This window comes from Lipomyces tetrasporus (genome assembly GCF_029532465.1).
Source record: "Lipomyces tetrasporus strain NRRL Y-64009 chromosome Unknown POJ06scaffold_4, whole genome shotgun sequence".
Classification (NCBI taxonomy): domain Eukaryota; kingdom Fungi; phylum Ascomycota; class Lipomycetes; order Lipomycetales; family Lipomycetaceae; genus Lipomyces; species Lipomyces tetrasporus.
The window spans coordinates 76500-103836 of NW_026611599.1; the positions used below are offsets into that span (position 1 = coordinate 76500).

Below are 27337 nucleotides of genomic sequence, written 5' to 3' on the forward strand. Positions count from 1 at the left end.
TCGTCCTTGTCACTCAGATAAAGCTGGTGCAATATGATTGCTACTAACGGGATTGTTCGCTACGGATGATCTAATTGGTGCTGGATCAATAATACTAGTATAATGCGCTGTGGGGAGTGATACGACTGAGATGGACATTGTCGGGAAAATTCAATCTATTCACGCGAGTGGGAGTTCAGCAGATAAGGCAATTCCGGAAGAATTCAATCATGTGGCGATGTTTTTTAAGGTGACGCATGCTAGTCTCAACGAGGCATGTTAGGTGAACTCTCCAAGAATGTCTTCTTTGACGACAAGCAAGCCGCCATTACCATATGCGCGTACACTTGGCAGATCATTAGACGCTTAGTGAGGCTGCGGATGAGGATCTGAATTTTAGCCACATAAGCCATATCATTAACGTTCACGGATTTCGAGTTTTAGACACGATCGAGCGGGAAATTTCTCAGTCAAAAGAGTCGCTAGGAACAGGACATTCTTTCTCTCTCGGTACGTATGGGTCAGGGTTTACAATCCATGTCTGCCGAGTGAAAGACTGTTCTCAGGCTCAGGGCAGATGGTTGTCCCTCAACGGAGTAATCTTCAGGCGCGAACAATAGGAATGTGTCAAGTGTTGAGGTCATGGTTTCGTGCTGGTATTACCGCTGACCTAAATCTTTTGTTCCTCTCAATCATGGAGGAGAAAGGACAGCTTGAGAGCATGCACCTCAATGATGACGAGTTCAGAAGACGGGAGCTATCATGGCTTATTGGTAAGGCGCAATAACTGGCTGCTGAAGAGATGCTTTAAATGGTCAGCGAAAAAGGTCAGAGAGGCAGCCTACATGGTAGTAAGGTATTTTTAATCAAGACGACTTCAAAATTGGCATAAAATCTTAGGTGGGCTTCTACTGAGGGGACGGTGACAGTCATAGTGGGTCACCCCATACACTGAAGTCAACTACACTTACACCATCTACATTTGAGGCGCCCGTTGATACACGTCTCGCTTATTAATATACACTTACTCTACACAGACAAAACATATGTAGTTGATGTAGTTGATTGGATCTCTGCACAGCTGTAAATGATCGGTTTGCGTCATAGAACTCACGCTACAAAATGATGAGCCGACGAGCTAAGTCAGCGCGAGATACAACAAAAGGCACTGTGACTAGAGCCATAGCGAGTCCTGATTGATTCGGGATCGAGCGATCAGCATAGGACAATGAGACTGGATACCGTAGATATTTTTTAGGGTCACCAGTCCTTTGAGGACAAGTTTAAAAATAAGGAATGAGAGCAATCAACCCATTCCTGTTCAGGGGTTTGGTAACTAATACCCCTCAGACCTAAGCAGGTGCACAAAGAAGAGGGCTTCAGGACAACATCCCAACATAATACACACGCTCACTTTTACCCAACTTGAGACGCAATCTAGAATCCATTAACTTTGACAAAACCCTGGATCTGTGCAAAAGCCTTATTTGCCTCCAAATGAAGATTAATAGCATGACCTGCCCCAGGTACGATATATGCCTGCGAACCATTACTGGCTGCAGGGTACAGTGCAGGCTGAACCATGACTGATTGGTCGCTGGGTTCGGTGCAGTTTGCTTGACAAAAGATCATGTCAAATTCCCCAATGACGACATCTACCGGGCCAGTGAAGTATTCGGCAGGCACGATCGGCTTGGTTACGGTGAATATCTCACCAAATGTCACAGTCTGCTTTGTTGACTCGTCTTGGGCAAAAACTGCAAGCAATGTCAGCGCATAGGGTCACTAATTACGAGGACTGGCATGCACATACCTCTAGGATCAAATTGAGGATAGCGAAAGAACGCAAATTGGTTTGAGATCGAAGACCCTGTAACAAGATAACCGCTAGGGAGGTTTGCGAACCTTAAGGGCTGATTCTGACTCGCAATGGCGAGATTAAAGTCGGCAAATGTGAGCCCTAAGCCATTTGTATTGAGGGAGAAACCGGTTAATATAACGGCATCAAGATCCTTAGGATACGTGGCGGTAATTCCGATGAACTGAATAGAACCGAACGAGTGTCCAACACCGACAACGTAGTCAAATTTTTGACTGCCAAACCTACCGGCACGGAGGGACTGAATCAAAGAGTGCGCGATCTCGACTTGGAGAGACGATTGAACCACCTGAATGGGATTGGGGTGATCCGAAGCTCCCGTACCCAGACGATCATACGAAAACGTGGGGTAGCCAGCTGCAGCCGCGGCATCAATATAGCTGTACTGTTTGGCAAAGTCCCAGTAGGATTTATCAAATCCAATACCATGGATTAAGAACTGAATAGCTTTAGACGATTTTTTGGCCGACCAGCCGACGGGATAGCAAAGCTTGGCATTAATATTGAAAGTTCCAGAGACGGAGGCATCACCTCCATAAACTCGAGTCTGTAGAGACGAATTCACTGATAAAAATTCAACAAATGTCTCCGTCACCGCAAATTGACTAGATGGTTCCCCGAAGTGAAGCTTTTCATTCGTACTTGTTGAAACGTTTACTGCGACAGTGCCGGTAATGCAGATCGCACTTCCGCCAGCTGACAGAGAAAGAACAGCATCCTTAAAGCCCTCAAGACTGCCAGGGTGTAGACCGGCAATAGGGAAAGCGACTGACAAATTTGCAAGTATAAGAACCGAGGTGAAGGGTAACACGAAGGAACGCATGTTGAATCTATGAGATTGATAGGCAACCGACAACTGAATACATTGGAGCGCACGACCTTCATATATAAGCTTCCCATGCCCTTTCGCTTGAAAGTCCATCAATCTTCAACATCGTAACAAACGGACTGCCTCTACAAAGGGCAGTGCGACCCCATTTTGGTAATTGGGTTTTCATCCTAGGGGGCTTAACCTTGTAACTGTTAGTAAACTCCTTTGGAGAGATGGTTGACGCCACAGGTACAGCCGACGCCACAACGCCGAATTCAAAAGACGCTCGCGACATTTTAGGTTACTAATGACGTGCTGTTCGGGCAAACCGGACTTGGAATGTCCGAACGGCGATGGCCTCTCTGGACGGCGCGTTACGACGGCTTTAGAGGCTCGCCACGGGATTACCATATCACTCTCGCGACTTAGGCTCCCTCGTTCCAGGTTGTCTTGCCGGGAAGCTCTCACACTTGCTGCTTCCTCGACTAGCAGGCTCCAGACGCATTTGCGCCCCTGCTGTTGACCCCATTGAGTAGTAGAACTATTCAAGTTCAGGGTCTTCTTTCCCCGCTGATTCTGCCAAGCCCGTTCCCTTGGCTGTGGTTTCGCTAGATAGTAGATAGGGACAGTGGGAATCTCGTTAATCCATTCATGCGCGTCACTAATTAGCACTTGGAGTTCACGCTTGGAGTGGACTATACCTTAAGTCTACGCACGTAGACCCACTGCTCTAGTCTCTGAACCTTCTCCATATCTATTGACTTAGGAGCTTGGCTGCGGATCATCCATTGTTGCATATCTTACATTTTTACTTTAGCCAGGGCTGTTAGCTCGGCCACTAGACTCTTTCGAAATCTAGCTTAGTCGTAAGATCTTTAGGAAGTTCCCGCAATTTGACAGTGTCGCCTGTAATCACAGACTAGAAGGTTACTGTTTATCGTCCATTGACGCAGCTGACTTTTGGTCACCTATATTAGTCGATGACGAGGCATTTGGCTACCTTAAGAGCATTTCGTCCTAGATGCTTGCACATCGTACCTGGAGGCTCTCCCCTCTGCTGAGGTTCCTCACTAGTAGCGCAACAAATTAAAGTGCGGCAAGATGCGCACTTTTGAGAGTACTGAGATCCTCGTGGAGAAACTACAGACGATTCCATGTTTGCTATAATTCTTGTTGCGTAAGAGAGAATATAATTGTCAGTAGTTATGGTAAACAAAACGCGTGGGAATAGACGCGTTATAACTATCGAATGTAAACAACGGGGACAAGGGGATCCTTGAAGAATGTTAGGGCAAGGGGACTGAAAGAATGTAATGGGCTGAGTTTCCAACTAAAACTATTGTGGAATAAGCGTAAACTTAATTCCGTTACTGCAAGAGTAACTATCAGTAGTACTTCCAGGGAAGGTTCAGCAGTTTTCCTTAAAGTTTTTACACCAAAATAAGGAAAAATCAGGGTAACAATCAGCCCGAATGTCAGCGATGACAAGACACGGGCATTGTGCCATAACCGTCGCAGCGCCTGCTCGCAGTCACACGACAGCGCCGGTGTGCTTGACCAAGGTCTGCAACGACCTCGTCTGGTCTCAGAGGTCACGTTATTGTACTAGATTCTATGTCTTAAATGTCCTAAGTCTCCTAATGCAATACTTATATCTACAAACGCATTTCCAAGCAGCTCCGCTAAGTTTGCACATAGCGCAGACTCTCCCCAAACTGCAGAGCTCGCCACCGCGCAGTGCTGCCGTGATCCACCGTACATAACTCGCCCTATCTCCCTAATATCCGGTGGCCAGAACAGCGAGTTACCCGGCCAGTCTGATAATTCGTTTGTTCTTGCCCCTGACACCTTCTTCCCTTGAGCCACGTCCGAAAAAACAATTTTCGGAATATCTAAGCTAGCATAACAATGGCTGTCCAAGCAGGAGTTCCTAACGCACAAGAGGGTAATCGGGCTAAGGCCGGGCTGGAGGCGGGTGTCGAGGAATTTCACTACGACCTGAACGGAAAGGTGTTCACAGAGGTCGACTTCACGATGAAGGAAATCTACGATGCTATACCCAAACACTGTTTCCACCCGTCGATGGTGCGGTCGCTAGGATACGTGGCGCGGGACTTTTTCCTGGTGGGGTCACTCTTGTATGCGGCGTCGTACATCCACTATCTGCCGACCGCTGTCGCGCGGTTCGCCGCGTGGACACTGTACACGGTGTTGCAGGGTATGGTCTTCACCGGGATCTGGATCCTTGGGCACGAGTGCGGACACGGAGCGTTCTCTGAGAGCAAGGCAGTGAACCACAGCGTCGGCCTGTTCCTGCACAGCTTCCTGCTGGTGCCGTTCCACGCGTGGCGCCTGTCGCACAGCAAGCACCACAAGGCCACGGGGAACATGGAGCGGGAGGTCGTGTTCGTTCCGCACACGCGCGAATCCTTTGTGAAGAGCCGGTTCGGCGATCACGCCGACCCGGGGCTCTCTGAGTTCGCGGAGATGGTGCAGGACGCGCCCATCGTGTCCATGTACAAGCTGTTCATCCACCAAGTCTTTGGCTGGCCGTTGTACCTGTTCGTCGCTGTCAGCGGGCCTTCGTACGATGTCCCCTTCTACAAGCTGAACCACTTCTATTTGGGCGAGGACGGGCCGTACTTTGGGCCCAAGGACACGCCGCACATCATCATCTCCGACGTCGCAATGGCTGCCATGATCTACGCGCTCTACCTCTTCGGACAGACCGTCGGCCACTGGAACGCCATTCTGCTCTACGGAATCCCCTACCTGATGGTAAACCATTGGATCGGTAAGTGCTCCATCTCTGCGGAGCGCAGTCGTAGGTGCCGGCTAACATCTTAGTTGCCATCACCTATTTGCAGCACTCGGACGGCGCGCTGCCGCACTATCACGACAACGTTTGGACGTTCGCAAAGGGCGCGACCGCCACTATCGACCGTGACTTTGGCTTCATTGGCCGCCATCTGTTCCACAGCATCATCGAGACGCATGTTCTGCACCACCTGGTGTCGACGATCCCGTTCTACTACTCGCATGAGGCGACCGCTGCCATCAAGAAGGTCATGGGCGCGTCGTACATCGCCGACACGGACACGAACCTGCTCGTGGCCCTCTGGCGCAACCAGCGCAACTGCATGTTTGCAGAGGAGAGCGTCAAGGGTTCCGGTATCCTCTTTTACCGTAACCTGCACGGCAAGGGCATGCCGCCTCGTCCGCTCACTACAGCCAAGTAGGCGATGTCCTATCGCAGACTCTGCCACGCTAGATTACATATTTTGTTTGCATAGTTCCTAGAAGCATAGACTTTAGATTAGATTCCTTAATTATTGAAAGCAGGGCCGGTATTTATTCGTTGACCGTGCTTGTTTTGCGGTTGTGCTCGGCGACCCATAAACTTATCCACGAGCAATTACATCCAACAGCAGTGTAAAATTCGGCCAGAGGCACAAGTTCGTTCCAGTCGCTTGTAGTTGAACCGCTGCACCGCTGCACTGAAGTTCTGCTGGATACTGAGGCTCTTACACAATTCCGTCCACCACTTTGGAACGAATGTCGGACGCCTATCGCTGATGATGGAACTAGGCAATTCGTGCAACTTCCATACGTTGTCGAGGAATAATCGCGCCAGGTCCTTTGAAGACGTTGCTCCGACGTCGCGATGAAGTGTGCCATCTTGCTGAAACGGTCCACGACAACCAGGATCGCATCTTTCCTTGGATGCGTGGGAATGAAACCCCATCGACCGAAAACCCTTGCCTGAGTTGGCGACCATGCTGCAGTCCAAAAGATACGCACTCGGTCTCCCATATACTCAACACCGCATTCTGGATCCCAAACCACTATCTATCTTCGAGTGGATCACTGCCAGACCGAGAAAATTACGTTCAACACTAAGCCTAAATCATCTCGCTAGCGATGCAAAGTTAGTAATTTCTCGCTTCACCTTCGCTCTAACCTCTTCGAGAGCGGGTCAGTATACGCTTACCCACGACTTCGGTGCAGGTGCATCTCCGCGGTAATGTTGACATAAAACTGATTCTGCATCTTACAAATCGCGAGAAAGCCGAGCAATAGCTTCCGCCCAAGCAGCCACAGCATATGGACCGTGGTTCTACGCGCTCCTTGATGTACTTGCTAATAGCCACCCAGCATTAGTTAGCCCAGGGACTGTAGGGTAGAAGTTCGTGAGCCTGACTAGAAGGTAACACTTGCGCAATCCAATTGCATCAGGAGGACAGCAAGAACAATCACAACAAGCAGTAATAATCAACACTGGCACAAAAACGATAATTAGTAATTTTTATTGTGCTTCCCTTCAACTTTTGCTCGGCCGTCCTTTGCGCGGTACGTCTCTTGGCGGATCATGCTTGGAGCTCTTCTGCACCAATCATTACAAAGATCGACCATACCACGCGGCAGATCTATACGCCAGCAAGGGTGGTCCAGAACGATGGGTCGGCCGGGTATTATATCGTGCCGACAGGGCGGCAGAAAGCGCTCCTTTTGCTGCGCACTTGCACGGCACCGACTTTTCCATGTCATATCCATTAGAAATCTTGGTTATTTCCTTCTCAATAATTCGCAGCTCACCAACACCGACGCATGGGCTCAATTTTTCGATGAATTGAAAGCGGAGACATAAAGTTCTCTCTTGACTTTGATATGTCTTTCAGTTGCTGACTCCAGAATCGTGCTCTAACAATCGCAGGGCCGATGCATGCAATGTAGCCGACGCATGTAGCATACGGGCCTTCAAAGTATGGTGAGATGCTTCGACTGGACATGTTGTACGAAATCCGAAGTTTACGTTGTGCTTAATATGTTGCTCTAACGAACATTTATTCGTCTCACCGTCTAACGAATCTAACCATTGGTCCTTGAGATATGACATGCAGTCAGTTGAGTACTGGAGAGACGATTATTGCACGCTAGTCTTCTTCCGTTTTAGAGAAGATCATAGTCTGGATGTCGTCCATAAATGCCGACTGTTGGTTCTTGCAGCATATCGATATTGCCTTGGGGTTGTATGTGTTCAGCTTGTGTGGCGACCAGGACGTCTGGCCGATTTTGATGAAAAGTAAGTCCATTATACCGGTCCATAGAATGATTATGAACAAGCTTTGTTCTGCGTTTCTGCCACTGAGCCGATTTCCTTGCCTTGCAAATCTGAGAGCGACCATCCAATTGCTAGTCCAGCTCTGCTGACCTCGCTTCTCTCTTCCGTGACTGTCCACTCCCAACCTGACCCATATTCTCCGGCAACCTTCTGGTGCTTCTATATTTTCCGAGGCATTTGGAAAAAATTTCATTCTGTATGGTGCACTTCACCGACTACTTGATCGCCGCAAATCCGCAAGTACGAGCAAAATGTTCCATACTGTCCTACGCCTCTTCTTGCGGTTTATATAACGGTCAGTGGTGCAGACATGGCGATATGAATCCTGGAAAGTTCAAATTCGGTTCTGGTTGACGAAAGTGTCCCCAGTGAATATACTGATGAGGCGAGAAGAATATGAAGAGCTCATCGAGGGTGTTATATACCTGAGTGGGTGGCTGGGCATCGAGTGCAATTGAGGCACTTGCGCTAGGTGCTGCTGGATGCGGTATATCACTTCCATGGAGTTTCTATATCGACTTTACAGATTGCTGGACCACATTATCGATTAGGGGCACAATACCGGGGTTATCGAAGGTGTTATGTGGCTGAGTGGCTGGCACTGAATACCATGAGACGCCTGCGCTAGGCGCTGCTGAGGGCCGGATCACTTGAATGGAGCTCCAGCTACACTCCATTGTCCTGTAAACTGTGACGGTCATTAATTGACATTCTGCTGGTGTTACATACGGTAGCTAGCGTCTAATTCTGGCAAGGAACAACTCGCTACTCTGCTTTTTAATCTCATTGCCATTAATGCTCTCTGAACATGCTCACTGCAGTCCAGACTCTGAGCGATGGAAGGGGGACAGAACAAACCGATATATGGGTACAAGCAATATTATCATGTGCAGCGGCTTTCAGCTCTGTCGGTGCCAGGCAGGGGGCGACAGCACGCAGTCATCTCAGGAAATTCCAATAAGATGAGTACAACATACAGTGGAACCCCGTTAGCACGATGTAATGTTTACAGCTACCTCGTATCGGCTTAGCGGGGCACTAAACTTGTTTAGGAAGGCAATAGTGTTAACGAACAGAGTTTTCACCAAATTTTTAAAATTACGGGACCGGAATTTATCGCTATATCGGGGGTCGAGTATCGTGATAACGAGGTTTGACTGTATTGCATGTAGCCTTGCAAACGTTAGAGTTTAATCTATTCACCAGCATACTCTCATTTCGGGTTTTCATTCTTAATTGATTTCGGACGCTCTCGCATCGCAAACGCAAGGCAAACAAGATGTTCAACCAAATGATGTGATATTCAAACCATCTATGTACAACGCGAATAAGAAAACGTATCACTAAACATATGATCTATCGCTGATTCACGACAGAATTATTCGAGAGGTCACTGCCACTTCGACTGTCGAGCAGATTTTGATCCTTGTACTTCGCGTCATGCTTCTCGTAATGCTTCTCGGCAGGGCTCCCCCTCCTGTGACTTAAATGGCCCTTTCCAGTTTCTTCATCTCGCTTTTCATTGACGTCATGATGCTTCGGCAAGCGTTTCGCGATTCCAACGACATCCCACGGAGTCCAAGAGTTGCTCCGCGAAAATATTTCGTCTATTTCCTCGAGCGAGCGACCTGCAGTCTCCGGATAGAAGAAGTAGACCACGGGCACCATAACGGCGTTAATTGCTGCAAAGACCAAGTAGGTGTATGCGCCAATATTATTAAAGGCAACAGGTGTGATCATGACAACCAGAAAATTAGACACCCAGTTACCGGCGGTCGAAAGACCATTTGCCGGGGCGCGGACTTGCAGGGACACAATCTCGGCCGGATACAACCAAGTCATCCCAAGCCAGCCAATTCCGAAGAAGGTGTTAAAGACGAAAAGGAAGACAGCGGCTGCAATGCCGGCTTGGCCGTTGCCATTGTCGGCGGCGTGGGCAGTGCCGGTGAGAATTGCCATGGTGAGAGCCTGTCCAACGGCACCGAGGAGCATAAGTTTGCGCCGGCCGAGGCGCTCAATTGTATAAAACGCGACCCAGGAGGCCAAGAAATACTCCGTGCCGTTACAAGCGGCAAGAATCTTTGCCTTCATCGGCGACAGACCTATAGAATTCTCGTAGATGGTTCCAGCGTAGTAGGTAATAAGGTTGATACCCGTGATCTGCTGCATAACTTGGTTCCAAAACGCAAGCATGGTGCGATGGAAATGTTTCTCCTTTGTGAATGTGAATATTTCCCGGAACGATGACCGGGGCTCGGATGTGAGAGTCGCCTTAATCTCGTTGACCTCATCCACAATCTCTGGACTGTCTTTAGGAGTGTCAGAGAGAGCGGAAAAGACGAAGGCCGCATCTTCGTCAAATCCCTTTTTCAAAAGCCAACGCGGAGACTCAGGGAGCTCCATGACTGTGAACACAAGGATGATGGCAAATACGGCTTGGAAGGCGACAGGAAAACGCCAGTTGGCTTGCCCGGGAACAAAGAAGAATGCAAAGTCAATCCTAGAAGACATCAATATAGATATTACACATTCGACATAATCGAAATTACCAGTAAGACAAGGCAATTCCACCACTAATAAGGGCGCCCTGGATCAGAACTAACTGGCCACGTGCTTCCGGTTTGGCACATTCAGACTGCCACATTGGGACTGTCGCGGTTATAAACCCGTTGCCAGTGCCAGTGACAATGCGACCAACAATGAACTGAGCGAGCGAGAACGAAGAGCACTGGATGGCGGTGCCGATGATCATAACAATCGCACCGAAGAATATAGTTTTGCGGCGACCAAATATATCGCCAGTAACCATCGTGGTGATAGCACCGAGCATGCAGCCAACCTCGTACAGTGAGACAGCGACTCCTTGGATGGTAGAGTTGTGCTCGCGCTGGTCTGCTGGAACATTGGTACCGACATCCATGGCCGGGAAAGTAGAGGTAAAGGTGGGGAGAGTGAGCAGACTTCCCATGACGCCCTGGTCGTAACCAAACAAGAGGAAGCCGAGACCAGCGACGGTCGCGACGGCGCGATGTAATGCCCTACCGCGAAGTCCGAAGTATTTCTTTGCCATCTTGTTCGAGCTGCAGCTGGAGGAACGAATATAGGGGAGAGACACAAAATCTTATAAGGCGACTCGCCAGGCCTTTTTATACGGTACTCTTCTGCGACTGGAAACTGCAATTTCGCCATTTAACTGTAACAGTAGCCATCCTTAGCGAAGGTTCGTTACTGCTCGACTGCTCGACACAAGAGGCGGCTGCAGCCATGCATCAAGCCGCACGCGCCAGAGACAAAAAAAAGCAATTAACACCGAAGCATACGCGAGATGACGTAGTAGGAAGGCAGGCACAAATTAATAATTGATGGTCGCAAGAGGGGCAACTCCTAGAACAACGGGGTCCAACTGCAGCAAGTAGGCGAACAGTTCGCTGCAGGGACAGAGCTTAGTTAAACCTAAAAATGCCACGCCCACCTGCATCGGAAAAACTTCTGCCGCGAAAATGCCCTAACCCTTAACTTTATTGGAATGAGTGTAAGCTCAGGCTGAGTTGTGAAACGTGCCAGGCACGGGATCGCTGGAAAAGGCAAGCGATCGACGCGAAGTCCGGTTCGCCAAGGGCCGGGCAATTGCCACATACGTCATGGTAAGGGTTGGATTATGGAATGCACGGTGCCCGTTGAGGGTAGTGCGAAGGCGATTAAATCACAATCACAAATTAATAACTTCTCAGAAACATGTCAAATCTTATGAAACCTAGTGAATTTCTTAGCTTTCTCTTTACTACTACACTAATTAAACGGATGGCCGCGAAACGCATGGTCGCTTCTGTGACCAAACCTGTTACAGGCCCTGCCGCAACCATGAAATAGTCTATGATCACTGATGGATGTGTTGAACGCCGGCTTGGGAAGCACCGCAACGGACGAAACACACCGCCGAATGTCGGGTGCATCGGACGAGAGCTTTACTAATGTGATTGGTCGACAGCCATCTACTGCCAGAGCACACCAGCCTGGTTGAACAGAAAGATCATATCGCCTTCAACAAGATTACCTGCCGTTCATAGGCTGAACAGAATGTTCAGGACGGTATTAGAGCAGAGTGAATGCTGCCCCGCAAGAATCGTGAAGTTGAAGGATATAGCTCCTCGGCAGCGCGATGGCCCAAGTGACTGAATTTTCCGGCAATTCTTGTGTACGCCTGGCTGTGCTTTATAATATAGACTAGGGCTGGACACGATATCGCCGTGTAGGCGATATCGCCATATCGTATCTCCGGCGATAATTTAGGCGATACGATATACGATATTGAAGTTGAATATCGTATCGTATCGCCGAGATTCCATCTGATTTTCATCACGGTAAATAAAGGGCGTTGAGATGGAAAGACTAAGTAATTACTCAATTAAGTGCACGCCAAAGTCCCCAGCAGAGATATTTTGTGGGGTAACTACAGAGATCATATTTAATATATTCTGTTGAACCCTCCTTTCCAAACCCTAACCCTACCTCTTAAAACGTTAAACTAGTCACTCTACTCATTCCTGCGCGTTATCGCCCAGTTGCCGATATCGTATCGTGTCCAGCCCTAATGTAGACTAGTGAGTGTACAAAGTACTTGCGTCCCGGAGTTGTCCGCAAAGCATGGCCGATTGCTGTTCTGTACCAACGGCCAATTCGAGGTTAGAGCCCTGCTACCTCAGGTTAGCCGCCTAACACACACCCGTACCTCAAGCTCATCGAGCCGTTCCAGTTACCTAGCACGACTCACAGTGCCTCCTACTTTACTGACCCATACGTCCAGGACAATGCCGTCACGCTACTGGCTATGTTCTTGCTGGACTGAGTTGCGCGTCAGCGTCCATGGCGGAAAAGATCCAGCGATGTTGTGTTTTGCACAGCGTCACGTAGCCGGCGATCAGAAGAGAAGATCGTCACGGAATGGCAACTTCTGCGCAGTCTTCCTCGTCTGGATCTGTCATCGGTGCTGGACATAAAGCAGGCCTTTAAGGGGATTTTCCCAACTTCTCATGAGAAGCGCCAGAAGAATGTGACAAGCGCCAGAAGAATGAGAATGGTCTTTCTGCGTTGCTTGTCAATATGGATACACCGTATCAGGAGCTTTACCTCGATTATGAGCAAGCGAACAATGTGTGGAAGGCTTTGCAAACTCAGTTTGCACTTATCTGGTCGGCTTCCAAGCCCCAACTTGCGTGCAAACTATATGGAACCCAGATGAAAATGATACCTCCTTGGAAGACCACTTTCAACATCTGACTCGCCTTTGAGACCAAGGGTCTAATTCTCACTCTCTGCCATAAGATCTTGACTGATACTCAAATAGCGTGCGGTACCCAAATTACGCCGTAAAATTGTTGCTTATCGATCTCTGGGTTAGGGTTGTGTTCAAAGTGTCGCGACTAAAGTCGAAGCACCATATAACGATTGCTATCATCAAGCAAATTAAGTTTGGGAGTGAGTACCGGGGATTAGTGCTGGGTACGCTGGGTACAGTGTGAAATGGCATTTTTGATATTATGAAACTTCTCAACAGTGGCACTTTTGATATTGTCCCAAAGTTTAAAGACTTTCTTGCTGCGGCGGAACGGCAGAGTGGTCGGGCGACCTTATTTCCTCCATCTCTGGCCGCTGGGTGATCTGTTACTTGGGAGGCACGACCGTATTGTGTGGGAAACGGTCGTACCTGACCTACAGTCTGCTAATAACACATATCAGAAAAATCCTAAAAAATCAGGCATATTTTCGTTGCCTCGCAGCTGGGTTATAAATAGTGCTCACTCTTCAAGTGCCTGTATGGGGGCAAATAAAATAATTGTTCCACTTCAGGTAATCGCCAGTGCGCTGCGGGCTTATTCTGGTATCAAAGGCTAACATATGGGGCGGCGGAGGATTTTTGTTCGAAGTCGAGAAAATGCTGGTAAACTTACTATGGGAAAAGCTGCTGTCGCTGACACTACCAAATCTACTATGGCAACGACGTTTTGCCAAATGTAGCCTAGTGTCACTGTTACTTGCTACTTGTCACCTGGCCAGAGTATGGAGGAAATAAGGTCACCCCAGAGTGGTCGTACACTGAAGGAATTGCAAAGCGACAATGGCGGCGAATACGAGTTGACTAATTTGGTGGAATTCTGCAGACAACGAGGCATTAGACTGAGGCGCACAATCGCTCACACTCCTCAGTAGAATGGACCGCTGAGCGAATGAATCGGACCTTATATCCGAGAAAGAGCATGCCTCCCATGTTCTGGAGCGTTGCCTTGCTACTTGCAGCACATCTGCGCAAATCAGTCCAACTGCAACCTCAGGTTCGAAGTCTCCTTTCCAGGTTCAATTGCCAACCGATCGTGTAAAATTTGCGTGTCTTTGGCTGTGTTGCTCAGTATCTAGTTAAGGACCAGAACAAGCTGCAACATAAATAAGACGGCATTCGCGGTCTTTGTTGGTATCCTAGAGAGCAATCGGGGTTTCGGCTCTATGATCCAAAAACACGACAGTTGTTTGTGTCTCGCAATGTCACTTTCGACGAATTGCGCTTCTACAAGGATCTTATTCGCTTAATCCCCGCTAACGCTCAAACCCCTCGGCTTTCCCGTCCTGATGAGCATAATGAAGCTAATATTGACACAGATGCGAGCTTGCACCCAATGCCTGCACAATCTCCGCATAACACGCGCTCTAAGACTCGCGTCTTGGCTAAACCAGCTTAATCGAGTAATCCTCGGTCGTGCGCCCGCTATGAGGATATCTCCCCCCCCCCCTCGTCCACAGCCCAACTTCAGAGTCGTCATCCCCATCTTTCAACAACCCGAACGCGTTCTTGGGGAAGGCAATGCAGTCGATCTGGTGATGCCCGATCCACAGACAATGAAGCAGGCTCTTGCTCGTCCTGATGCTGATCAGTGGTAAGCGGCGTGTCGAGAAGAACTGGATTCCTTAAAGGAACATAATACTTGGACTCTAGTTCGAACGATTGATCTACCTGCACACGCCAAACCCATTGGCTGCCGTTGGGTTTTTCGCATCAAGAAAAGAGCGGATGGCACTCTTGATCGTTACAAGGCTCGCCTGGTCGCCCAAGGCTTCTCACAAGGGCGTGACTCTGACTACGACGAAATGTTTGTACCAGTTGCACGTGCAAGCTCCATTCTCTGGTTCTTGTCATCGCTGTGCAACGTCGCATGTTCATTCATCAACTGGACGTAAAAACCGGAAAGGTCGATGAACTGATTTACATGCGACATTTGAAAGAACAGGCGGGATATGTATGTCGACTTTCTCGAAGTCTGTACGGTTTCAAGCAGGCCCCACGATGCTGGAATCACACACTCACTACAGTTCTCAAAGAAGAAGGCTTTCATCGCCTCGAGTCAGACTGGTGCGTGTTCTGCGGCAACCTTCTGCAAGGGATATGGTCATCCTCGTTGTTTATGTGGATGATCTGCTCATTGCTGCTGATCTAGGGCCAACGCTGGATCAGCTTAAGTCAAGACTTGGACGTCGCTTTCATATGACTGATATGGATCAATTAACGTATTACATAGGTATCGAAGTTGGATACAATCGCTCGACACGTTCGCTCTTCTTGTCCCAAGTACGTTATATTCAAAACATGCTTGACAGGTATGGCATGGCATCCGATTAGCACGCCTCTTCAGTCTTGATCCTACTAATAAGCTCAGCGTTGACCAGTACCCGAAAGACGAAACAGAGCGTGCGATGATGAAGAAGATTCCGTACAGCAATGCTGTTGGTAGTCTTATCTACGCAGCTACCCACACCCGTCCGGATATTGCTACTGCCGTTTGCATGGTGAGTCGGTATATGCAAGATCCAGGATGGGCACACTGGGTTGCCGTTAAACGGATTTTCCGCTATCTTCGCCACACTTCACATCACGGCTTGGTCTATCAACGTGATAGCCCTGTCCAGGACATAACACTATGGCTATCCTTGGCTACAGTGATTCAGACTGGGCCGGCTGTGCTGATACAAAGAGAAATACCCTTAGCTATGCTTTTCTACTCCCCACTGGGTTGTTTAGCTGGAAGCCGGCACGTCAAAAGTCTGTCGCACGCTCCACTGCTGAGGCAGAGTATGTTGCTCTCAGTAACACCTCTTAAGAGGGAATTAATTTGCGCAAGTTTCTGGGGGGAGCTATCCTATCCTCAATCCCAGCCTAGTGTCATTCTTGAAGATAATCAGAGCTGCATTGCTATGGTTAACAATCCTGTTCATCACGAGCAGGTCAAGCATATTGATATAGTGTATAACAAGGGAACACGTGACATCACGTGAACTAGAAGTGAAGTACTGTCCGACGAAAGAAGTGGTAGCTGATCTATTTACGAAAGGCTTGCCGGGTCCAACCTCCGAACACTTAAGATACCTGCTTCATGTTGACGTTGTACCTTCACAGGTTGCAAACAACAAGCAAAATGATCTTTATCTTCTTTATTGTGGTTGACAAGTTATAATGAGACTAAGTGACTATTACAGGGAACTACACATATCACGTAAAGTATTGAATGGGTCACACACTTAATTCGTCTGTGATACTTTTTAAGTTCTCCATAGTAATCTAACTTCTTATCTTTCCATATAAGTGTCTACATTTTTTTACAAAATCGCCTTGCGAACAACGCACACTATTTACTATCTAAATGACAACTGAGTACACAGTTGTACGGGGTGTTAAAATGACAACTGTAATAGTAAAGTGTACGCTCTATAGTTTGCACCAAGTCAACGGCCGTCACTCTAGGTGACTAGGTGACCTCTACGGTGGGATACTTGACACTAGTGATGGTGAGCTGACGGGCTGGACCTCACCAAGTGAGTGCGCAGTACAGTGATAGCCGTATGATTAGAGCCATCGACTATCCTGATTAGAGTTTAGAGTATCCCTGACTCAGGTACCTACTTACCCCACTATCATTCCTCTGGCGACGGCCGGTAAAAATGACTTGCTAGAGATCACCTGCGCAGTGATGCCGTTAAGGTATCATATTCCACGCTAGAGCCGTATGCTAGTAGGTCCCTACTCTAAAGAGTGTAGTGATGACTGTATTTTCTTATGTACTGTTATATTCATCAGTATATGCAAATCTTTATTTCTTTAAGATCGGCTACAGAGAAAATACCGCCATTCAGAAGAGAGGGGTATTGTGTCTTGTAGGCTATAGGCTTTTGTTCGAGTAGTCCAGTTCATTTGTTGCAGGTATCTTTCATCGACGAAGCTATCTGCGTAACGAGGACGGACTGGACGGGACAAGGCTTGAATGTACAAAGCTATATTACAACTAGAGGTGGATACGATTTGCGATTAGTCGTTATTCGTATTCGTAAAGTCCAATACGATTACTATACGAGTCCATATAATATTTTACGATTAACTATACGAGCGCTGAGCTTGGTTACTCGCAAAAAATCGTATAGTCAGGCACGTGACTTTCATTATCTGCTCTGAAATGCACACGTAGAGGACAAACAAATAAAGAGAGATAAAATAGCACAAAATTACCATTCAACTCTTGAGTAGTGATCTGCGAGTAAAGTTGGAAACCGGTTTGATGAATGCGCACTTCGATACCATCTTAATTTTTCACGCCATACCTAAATAGGAATACGATTACTATACGATTACCATACGATTTTGTCGTAGACTATACGATTACATTACGATTAGGTTCTCATTTTCGCGATTAACTTTACGAATAGTATAAAATATTGACGGTACCGTAATCGTATCCACCTCAAAGCTATGCGACGCCCCCGAGTCGATCTGCGCCGACGACAGAATCAGCTCGCCCCCTTGTTCGAAACTTTCACTTCAACTTCCAGGGACGCCTTTCCTTGACCCAGTTTTGCGTCCAAGATTACTGGGTCTTCGCTATTTTTGTACTCTGGGACAAGCAGCACTCAAGTTTCCCTTTTGAGCACAAATAAAACAGAGATTTTGTTTGGTGAGCTTTGTATTTGTGTCGAAAGCTGCATGATCTGATGATCACATTTAGAGCACTCGTATAGCTGAACTTCAGAAACCGTATTGCCAAAAAAAAAAAAAAAAAAAAAAAAATTTAAGAAAGATACGGAGCTTTCTAGCAAGCGAAAGAGGTCTAACGAGAATGCGTCGCAGTTGTAGACAAAGTCGGGCAAAGGGGAATTAAGGTTGAGGGCTAAGGGGCAGTTCAACTCGTTACTCGATGACAGACCCCACACCACATAGCTTGTCGCCTCAGCAAACTGTTGCGTGTTTAAATGGCCTGAGGGGGTGGTTCAGACTCATCTGCCATACAAAGTCGGGGGCGACCTGAACAGCATCGCCATGCGGCTCATGACGGTTCTGAAACTTTATGTAGCAATCGTCGCTGAAGTGGTCCTACGCCTCCCCTGCTCGCTGGCTGACTCTATCAGATAACAGCACTTTGTGATGAGAGATCCGCACTTGTTATAATTGTCGGGCGCTGCAGGGCTTCGGAGAAGTAGCTCTAGTTCTATTTGGAAATAAAATCATAATCCAGGTGGAGTATGACCCCACGCGCCGTTACCGAGTCTCATACAAAGGTGATGCCAGCCTTTATAACCGTGGCCCTGATTAATATGTCTGTCTAGGCTCTCTTCGTCCGGTTCTGGTTGGGTGATCCACGGATGCCCTTGTTACTATCGATGGTTACATGAAGCTGAACCTCGTGACGTCAGAGGTTAAGGATCGCCATGTCCTTCCTAACCCAGTCATAGTGTGATAAGAAACAATGACAAGGTGATAGACAGTCTGCATGAACTGACGCCAGTGAGATGCAAGCTGGAGGCCTGTCTGTCTGTTCTACTGGTTAAGATACCAAGTAGATAAATTTTGAGGGGAATATAGAAAAGGCGATGCTACGCCATCCCAGAGGAGAAGTAACCATTTTCGCACCCCTCAAAGTCTAAGTCCATACCTGAACAGTCCGTAATATTAAAATGGCTTCCAGACAGACAACCCAAAATAACACGAGCGCCACAGCAGAGGCTCTCGATCCGAGGTCAATCTGCGACAACGATGTCTCTAGTATAGCTGTTGGAGTCGACGCGCCCATTTATACAGATCTGCGATTCTCGCCCTGCACGATCAGTCGTCCTTGTTATAAACGAATTACAGGTATAACAGGGATTGACATCCATCTGTCATTCTTTACGGCCATCTTTCTAGTCGCAGTGGCGATTGCGCAGGAAATATATGTTCCCACGGTTGGCTATACTACCCGTCCAGACTGCGCGACCATCACAGCGTTTCCAAATTATCGGCAGCAACGTTTCGCCTATACGCTGCGTGACACCGTTCGGTGTGTACCAAAATTATAGCACGTGTTTGTTCAATAGCTGACAGCGCTTTAGGGTCGCCTCTTCGGTGCCATCTCCGACGACGACTCGGACGTATGGTCCTGCATATACAAACGCTGTCCAGCATCTCTCAATGAGCCTATCTACAAGCAGTTGGGGCAACTGGCTGCCAAATGAAACGAGTATCACAGCAACTGATACCGCGGATCCTTATGGCCAGGCTTCCTGGTCTTCTCTGTGGATGCAGGCCGACATTATTAACTACACCGAAATAGGAATCTACACAACTACGGTCAGCCCAGTGCCAGTGCCATCCACCGAGCTGGTCTTGCCCCCTCGAGATTATTTCGGGCCGACGGACTGCTATCAGTTCCCGGACAATTTTGTATTCGGCGTTGTAGGATCAGCCGCGCAAATCGAAGGTGCAGTCGGCATGGAGGGCCGTACACCAACGTTGTTGGAGAATCTCATTGAGAGCCCGAATCCAAAGGATTATATCACGAATGAGAATTACTACCTCTACAAGCAAGATATAGAGCGGCTGGCCGCGATGGGCGTGAAATACTACAGTTTCAGTATCCCCTGGACGCGAATCCTGCCATTCGTGCTTCCGGGATCTCCTGTCAACAAGCCGGGAATTACCCACTACGACGACTTGATCGCCACCGTTCTTGATGCAGGAATGCTCCCAATAGTCACGTTGCTTCACTTCGACTCTCCATGGATGTTTGTGGCAGATGACAACATCACAGCCAAGCCTGATATAGGATATAATAATGCAGGTTACCAAAATAGCTCGTTCGTGGACGCTTTCGTCAACTACGGTAAGATCGTCCTCACGCACTTCTCCGACCGAGTACCTATCTGGGTCACCATTAATGAACCCTGGCTCTACTCATTCAACTTCCAGGGTATTGACAATGTCATCAAGGCACACGCTCAGCTCTATCATTTCTATCACGATGACCTTAAGGCTACTGGCAAAATTGGTATCAAATTTAACAACAACTTTGCTATTCCCAAGAATCCCAATAATAGAGGCGATGTTGCCGCGGCAACCAGGTTTCAGGAGATACAACTAAGTGTTTTCAGCAATCCTATCTTCTTGGGTCAGCAATATCCAGGTTCAATTCTGAGCACCCTTCCTGGCGCCAATCCATTGTCCAAGACGGATTTGGCGTATATTCGTGGCACATCGGACTTCTTTGGAATCGATCCATATACAGTCACTGTTGTGTCCGAAGCCCCCAACAGCGTTGGCGACTGTGCCATGAACGCCTCCGATCCTCTGTTTCCGTATTGTGTGGTCCAAGAGACCGCGACAGTCAATGGCTGGAATGTAGGATATCGCTCTCAGTCCTACGTCTACACGACTCCAACCTATCTGCGCTCTTTCCTGTTCTACATTTGGAACACGTTCAAGAAGCCAATTCTTATCAGTGAATTTGGATTCCCCGTGTTTGGAGAGGCAGACAAAGAGTTGCCAGATCAACTGTTTGACACGCCAAGGAGTACATATTACCTGAGCTACACGAGTGAGATGCTCAAATCCATATATAATGACGGCGTGAACGTGATGGGAGCGCTGGCATGGAGCTTCATGGACAACTGGGAATTTGGAGATTACAGGGCGCAGTTCGGTCTCCAATTCGTCAATCGTACGACGCAGGAGAGGAAGTACAAGAAGAGTTTCTTTGATCTCGTTGACTTTATCGGTGCCAGGAGCAGAAGCATAAATGGCACTGACAGGCCAGGCTAGGACCTCGTTTCAAGGACAACCATGCCTAACTACAAATCTGTAATGTGATTCTATCGGTTGTATATCCAGCATCAGTATTCACTATAGAGACTGTAAAATAGAGATCCCACCATTTGGAGAAGACAACGTTGGTTCATCGAGCGTATGCGGCAATTCTGGGGGAAGCGCATCAAAATGCCGCGTCCTCTTTAAAAGTCAAAGGGACCAGTGCTGTCTAGAGTCATTCGAAGAGGGCGGTCCCACACCGTAACATCCGCGCCGATGTATGCACTAGTACTCTATGGAGAACCAAAAGAAAATATTCGTTTCAGTGAATTGAACACCTTGATAATTAAGTATACAGTGTTGCGGGGGTAAGACAGACCACCAGGCTCATCGCTGTCTCAAACAAACGGGGGAACTAACCCTATTTAGTGTTTAACCCACTGACAAGAGGGTGCCAACCACATTTATGCAGATAAGGTCCAATTCGCATGTAACGCCGTAGAATGGCTCACTGGAGCCTGTCATTCCCACAAACTCTCCGATGGAGATATCATTGAGTTAACGATAAAGACGCTCGTCCTCCGCGCGCCGCTCCGATAAATTTGCGCGCAACTTTATTCGCTTATCGCCAGGCTCTTGTCGATCTTCCATGAAGTACGGTCGATCCTTGAGGGGCCAATATAGTCAGAGCCACACCCACTGCTGCCGCATAAAAGCAAAAATGAATCAGGCGATTCAGCATGGACTGGGGCTACAGGATCGGGAGTAGGCAGCGGGGAGGCGGCAAGGATTGACGGAGAGAGTTTATTGGCACTCAAGCCGGGCGAGTAGCCGGCCCGATAAGAGTTCTTGGGGTTCTCCTTCCAAGTGTTTATGGCGTCCTGGCAGGGACCAATCTGGCCGGCAGACATACTACTGCGTCAGCACTCAGCGGAATGCATGTCAACGCTCACGTGGCGAACCCTACAGTCCTGTTCACGAAATGCTGGCCTGTATCGGCGCATTTCGAGGCCGACGGCGCACGCCGCCACTTGCATTTTGCTGGCATGTGTGCGATTATCTCACAGACCGTTTCAATCACCAATGACAATCTGCTGCGACCACAGGCCGTATCACAGGCCGCATTGTCGACATTTCGAGCTTCAGGATTCAGCTGCTGGCCGAGACTTCATGTTAGTCTCTGGCTTGCTCAGTGGTTATTGGTTTGATTATACAATTACGGTTTGTCCCTTAAATCCTGGAGCTGCGCAAGCTTAAAGCGCGGACCACTTAGTACTCGGGAGTCTGAGCCTGTTCTTATCGGTCCGGCTTCACAATGTCAGACGAGCCCACTAAATCGCGTATACGGCGTTTGCTAGGTGCCACAGATGTTATACCGCTTCTTTAGAATTTCCGGTCCCACTCTTACCTTGGGGTTGGATTGGGCAATCCTATATATTGTCGACTCCTTCGGCAGCATTCTCATCTCAGTCCCATCAGCCGAAAGCGCAAAGCATTGACGTTCAAGGTCCGAGGACTTAATTTTAGGAGTTCAATTGGGTGTATTGATCTTCTTGATATCCATTGACCTATTTGACGTCCTCTTGACGGTTGAAGGTAACTTTGTGCGCCTCTCATTCGAAGCTTTGAACGACGATTCACTTCAGATTGGCTAATTTATTCGCTGGGTAAGGAATTGTTGTCTACAGAACCTAACGTAACTTAGATGGCTGAGTACGAGACGCAGGCCGCTGTCCTAGAGACCACGGTGAACTCCATCGATGGCAGTGATTCTGCAAGCGAAAAGAAGGACGCATATGTCACAACTGAATCGGACATTGACGGAAAAGATGAAATTATATATTCAGGTGCGGAGAAAGAGAAGATGTATGCGTTTATTGGCACAGTGGAAAATTTGCGCGATATTCTTGATGAGGAACCAGATTATATTCTGGACAAAATGCGGTCGTTGACTCTTGCTGAATCATTGACAATATTGGAGGAGGCGGCGGAGTATTACAAGGAGGACGTGATCTTTCCGGATACTATGATGCAGCGTATCAAGGTCCTTGTGCAAGGCGAGCAAAATAGTGGCCTGGAGTCTTATTACTACCAACTTGAGACTCGACTTCAGGCAGCGCTGCTTAAGTTCCACTCCCCATATCCTGAAGTACGTGCCGTTGTACGACCCACAGATGATCCATCGATGCCATGCGAGACGTTCCGTGCCTATGCAGTCGGTATATTCTGGGTATGCTGTGCGTCGTTTATTAATCAAATGTACTCCGAGCGTCAGCCTTCTATCACACTTAATGCAACGGTCCTTCAGGTTCTGATATACCCCTCGGGAAAATTTATCGCCAAAGCGCTCCCGAAATGGACTATCAATGTCTTTGGCCGGAAACTAGCGTTAAATCCGGGACCTTGGACATTTAAAGAACAAATGTTTGTCACTATTATGACAAATGTTGGCGGGGGGAGCACAAATTTCTTCCACTATGGTCTCGTCATGCGCTTGGGAATATTTTTTGATAACCAATGGGTTCAGTATGGCTTTCTTTTTCTAATGGCATTTGTCACTCAATTCTTCGGTTTCGGTCTTGCCGGTGTCATGCGTCGCTATGTCGTGTATCCCACAAAGGTAGAATTTCCACGTTATTTAACACTTTACTTGAATAGCCGTTGCTGCATGCTAACTAGTCCAAGGCAGTTTGGCCGACTGTGCTTCCAATTCTACAGCTTAACAGGGCACTGCTACTACCTGAAACTAGGCAGAACATCAATGGGTGGACTATCTCTAAATACAAACTTTTCTGGATTAGTTTCATTGCAATGTTCTTGTACTTCTTTGTTCCGGATTATCTCTTTACAGCTCTATCGACTTTCAACTGGATGACTTGGATCGCGCCAAAGAACAAGAATCTGGCCTTCATCACCGGTTCGAAGATGGGGCTTGGGATCAATCCCTGGACGACGTTCGATTGGTCGGTCATCAATTACACCACACCTCTCGTGTTGCCATTCTTCTCTGCGCTCAACAAATATATAGGTGTTTGGATCGGAGCGTTCGTCATCATCGGTCTGTATTGGTCCAACTATAAGTACACTGCATATTTCCCACCGAACAACAGTAATGTATATGATCGTACCGGTGCAAAGTATAATCTCACCAAGATTATCAGTAACCATGATTTTGACGCCGAAAAGTATCAAAACTACTCTCAAGTCTATATCGGTGCAGGCAACATGACGATGCTTGGCGCTTATTATGCATTATACACTTGCGCTTTCTGCTATATTATGTTAAACGAGTGGAAGACAATCAGAGACGCGTGCAAGGGCTTCTATCGCAGTCTCAAGGATCGCAACCTGTCCAACTATGACATGTTTGATGACCCGTTCTCCCGAACTATGCGCATGTATAAGGAGGTACCTGACTGGTGGTTTATCGCTACCTTGATTATTGCATTCTGTGTTGGAGTCGGTGCTATCGTTGGGTATCCGACAAACACCCCTGTCTGGGCAGTCGTCGTTGTGATATTGGTCAGCATCGCACTAGTTATTCCAACCACGGTTATCTATTCGACCACAGGATATTTGATTCCTGGCGACACCCTAACTGTCATCATTGCAGGCTACATGGTTCAGGGTAACGCTATGGCGTCACTGATTTGCCGCGTGTTTGGCTACAACACTGACGAACAGGCCGAGACCTTCATTGGTGATCAGAAATTGGCTCACTACGCTCGAATGCCCCCTCGAGCTGTTTTCCGAGCGCAGATGACCGCGACGCTGTTGCAATGCTTTGTAACCACGAGCGCAATATCCTGGCTGATCAACAACACTCCAGACCTCTGCACGAGCACACAGTCAGCTCGCTTGGTGTGCACATTCCCAAACCAGCTCTACTCCAACACACTCCTGCTTGGCGTTATTGGGCCGCATCGAACTTACGATGTAATTTATCCCGCATTGAAGTACGGCTTTCTTGTTGGCGCGGTCGTTGGCATCGGGTTTTGGGCTTTGCGTCGCCGTTACACCAAGTACCTCAAGTACGTTCATCCAGTGGTTATCCTGTCAGGAATTACACGTTATGGCGCTACCTACAATCTTTCCTACTTTACGCCGGGCATTTATTTCTCCTTTATTTTCATGTATTATATCCGACATCGGTACCTCATGTGGTGGACCAAGTACAACTATATTTTGTCATCGGGTCTCACAGCGGGGATGGCATTTAGCGGTATCCTAATTTTCTTCGCGCTCCAATACACCGGCATACAATTAAAATGGTGGGGCACGACGGTCCAAACCAAGGGTGTAGATGGCGCCGGTATAGCGACGTTGCTTAAAGTTCCAGACGGAGGATTTGGGCCGCCAGTGGGTTCATGGCAGTAGCTTCGCTCGTTGGTCGTGTCTGTAAAGGCAAATCTACGACAAATTGCGGGACTACTGGCGTACCTGAATTATCATCATTAGATTACTTGAGCTTGATTTATACGATATGTTTAGTTACGAGGTGATATAATGTCAGTAGATTTCCAACGGAGAATAAGGCATTGCTGATATTACCAAGTTACATGTATACTTTTATGGAAGGTCAAAAATCTAGTCGAGGTGTGTTTGACCATTTTGTTATCCCCGCCTTCCACACTGGTGTTATCACGGAATGTATATGTGGTACATGTTTATTAGTAAATAGATGGGGAAATTTCAAATTTGCAAAACCAGCTTTATTATGGAGCACGTTTTAGTACACTATGGCTGCGAGTATGCTTGTTTAGATTTGCAATTCGATCTTCTGAATGTAGCCTTTTCCGTGCTTAGAACGGACAGCCAGAGGCAGTGACATAACGTGCTCAGACCGGCAGACACTGACAGGGTAACTATTTTCCTCACCTTTCATGAGAGTGTTGAGAAATTGTCGCCCGAACGTTATTAGGCAACCGTCGGGCAGAAGTGGGCCGGGGGAAGTTTTCCTGGAGTTTGCACAATGCGGAGTTTTTTCCGAGCGGCGATAATTCAGCCACACCACTAAGCTAATTCCTCCCATACCGATTTCGGGAATGATGTTAGACGCAGACGGACTTTCCATCCCTGTCCGCTGGGTAAGGCTAGCAGCGTCTCGGCTATTGAAGATCTCGGCTATTTACATAAATAATGGTTCGTCGCCGTCATCAGTCTAGTGATTTCTGCATCCTTAGTCCTCCAGCCTGATCGTCGCTACCCCTCTTAGCTGTTACCATGTCGTTGAACCGATCCTTTATTCTTAACTCTGGCCATTCGATTCCAGCAGTCGGATTTGGAACATGGCAGGCCAAACCTCACGAAGTCGAGCACGCCGTCGAGACCGCACTTCGGGTCGGATACCGTCACATTGACGCCGCTGCGATCTACCGAAACGAAACTGAGGTCGGCCTGGGAATCAAAAACAGTGGCATCCCACGAGAAGAGATTTTTGTTACTTCCAAGCTGTGGAATTCCAAGCATCGCCCCGAGGACATCGAAGCGGCCCTCGACAAAACGCTGCGCGATCTTGGAATTGACTATCTTGATCTTTACATCATGCACTGGCCCGTTGCTTTCCGCCCAGGTGACGAGTGGTTCCCGCTTGACAAGGACGGCGTATTTGAGCTCGATTCGGTCTCTTATGTCGACACTTACAAGGGCTTGGAAAAGCTGCTTTCAACTGGCAAGGTCAAATCTATCGGGGTCTCCAACTTCAATATCCGTAGGCTGCAAGAGATTCTTGACAATTGCACTGTCGTTCCGTCTGTCAACCAGATTGAAGCCCATCCCTATCTGCAGCAAGCCGAACTCTTCGAGTTTTGCAAAAAGCACGGCATCTTGGTTGAGGCTTACTCCCCGCTTGGCAACAATACGACCGGTGAACCACGAACGGTCGACGATCCCAAGGTTCACGAGATCGCTGACCGGCTAGGTGTCAACCCCGGTCAAGTGCTCGTCAGCTGGGGTGTCCAGCGTGGGCAAGTGGTCCTGCCCAAGAGTGTTACCAAGTCGAGAATTGAGCTGAACTTCCAGGATTTTGTTCTCCCGGAGAAGGAATTCGAGCAGCTGAACGACTTGGAGTGTCACAAGCGGTTTAACTTTCCAGCACACTGGGGCTCAGATATCTTCGAAGAAGCTGGAGACGAGTTTGTCAAGAAAGCAGCGAAGGAATGGGCCATTAAGAACAAACAGTAATTCGCTATGTATGTGTCATAGTGTTGGTATTAGCGGCCGGGGTTTGAATTATTTAGAGTGCGTTGTAATTGTTCAAAATTGCGGTTGGTAGCATCTAATTCGTGTCTATGATGTAAGAACTTTCTCCGGTGCGATAATTTATAATTAACTTACCGCCATATGTATAAGTTACTGGAAGTTTGTACTATTCCTAATAAGGCAGCTCTATTGCCAGTTATAGAATGGTTGGTGGAATTGAGAATGTGGCCTTTATAAATCGCTTGGATAACTTCTTCC

The 27337-nt window shown here is 47.9% G+C and overlaps 6 protein-coding genes across 6 annotated transcripts; 4 read left to right on the forward strand and 2 right to left on the reverse strand.

The window, feature by feature from the left end:
- Positions 1-1046: 1046 nt before the first annotated feature.
- Positions 1047-2885, reverse strand: POJ06DRAFT_208159 (catalytic protein). Its single transcript, XM_056185399.1, has 2 exons — positions 1793-2885; positions 1047-1736 (listed from the first exon to the last, which is right to left on the reverse strand). The coding sequence occupies exons 1-2, from the start codon at positions 2778-2780 to the stop codon at positions 1417-1419; spliced, it is 1308 nt and encodes a 435-aa protein (XP_056044305.1). The 5' UTR covers positions 2781-2885; the 3' UTR covers positions 1047-1416.
- Positions 2886-4294: 1409 nt separating this feature from the next.
- Positions 4295-5964, forward strand: POJ06DRAFT_83011 (fatty acid desaturase-domain-containing protein). The gene is made up of 2 exons (XM_056191627.1): positions 4295-5463; positions 5517-5964. Exons 1-2 carry the CDS (start codon positions 4578-4580, stop codon positions 5906-5908), a joined length of 1278 nt encoding a protein of 425 aa, XP_056044306.1. The 5' UTR covers positions 4295-4577; the 3' UTR covers positions 5909-5964.
- A 3170-nt stretch (positions 5965-9134) lies between these two features.
- POJ06DRAFT_208167 (general substrate transporter) lies at positions 9135-11016 on the reverse strand. The gene is made up of 2 exons (XM_056185400.1): positions 10341-11016; positions 9135-10291 (listed from the first exon to the last, which is right to left on the reverse strand). The coding sequence occupies exons 1-2, from the start codon at positions 10859-10861 to the stop codon at positions 9148-9150; spliced, it is 1665 nt and encodes a 554-aa protein (XP_056044307.1). The 5' UTR covers positions 10862-11016; the 3' UTR covers positions 9135-9147.
- Positions 11017-18774: 7758 nt separating this feature from the next.
- On the forward strand, positions 18775-20893 carry POJ06DRAFT_195826 (glycoside hydrolase superfamily; the record flags this gene model as incomplete). The annotated part of the gene is made up of 2 exons (XM_056185003.1): positions 18775-19136; positions 19189-20893. 2 exons carry the CDS (start codon positions 18775-18777, stop codon positions 20891-20893), a joined length of 2067 nt encoding a protein of 688 aa, XP_056044308.1.
- A 1690-nt stretch (positions 20894-22583) lies between these two features.
- On the forward strand, positions 22584-25255 carry POJ06DRAFT_196054 (OPT oligopeptide transporter protein-domain-containing protein; the record flags this gene model as incomplete). The annotated part of the gene is made up of 2 exons (XM_056185010.1): positions 22584-23498; positions 23564-25255. 2 exons carry the CDS (start codon positions 22584-22586, stop codon positions 25253-25255), a joined length of 2607 nt encoding a protein of 868 aa, XP_056044309.1.
- Positions 25256-25856: 601 nt separating this feature from the next.
- Positions 25857-27336, forward strand: POJ06DRAFT_83078 (NADP-dependent oxidoreductase domain-containing protein). The gene has a single exon (XM_056191628.1). The coding sequence runs from the start codon at positions 26102-26104 to the stop codon at positions 27059-27061; it is 960 nt and encodes a 319-aa protein (XP_056044310.1). The 5' UTR covers positions 25857-26101; the 3' UTR covers positions 27062-27336.
- Position 27337: the final 1 nt, after the last annotated feature.

Excerpts from the sequence above, each read along its gene's own strand:
- POJ06DRAFT_83078 (XM_056191628.1), top strand. The coding sequence starts at position 26,102 with ATGTCGTTGAACCGATCCTTTATTCTTAACTCTGGCCATTCGATTCCA.
- POJ06DRAFT_208167 (XM_056185400.1), bottom strand. The coding sequence starts at position 10,861 with ATGGCAAAGAAATACTTCGGACTTCGCGGTAGGGCATTACATCGCGCC. Across the intron at positions 10,292-10,340 it reads GGAATTGCCTTGTCTTACTG|GATTGACTTTGCATTCTTCT; the intron begins GTAATTTCGATT and ends GATGTCTTCTAG.
- POJ06DRAFT_83011 (XM_056191627.1), top strand. The coding sequence starts at position 4,578 with ATGGCTGTCCAAGCAGGAGTTCCTAACGCACAAGAGGGTAATCGGGCT. Across the intron at positions 5,464-5,516 it reads GATGGTAAACCATTGGATCG|TTGCCATCACCTATTTGCAG; the intron begins GTAAGTGCTCCA and ends CTAACATCTTAG.
- POJ06DRAFT_208159 (XM_056185399.1), bottom strand. The coding sequence starts at position 2,780 with ATGGACTTTCAAGCGAAAGGGCATGGGAAGCTTATATATGAAGGTCGT. Across the intron at positions 1,737-1,792 it reads TCCTCAATTTGATCCTAGAG|TTTTTGCCCAAGACGAGTCA; the intron begins GTATGTGCATGC and ends CATTGCTTGCAG.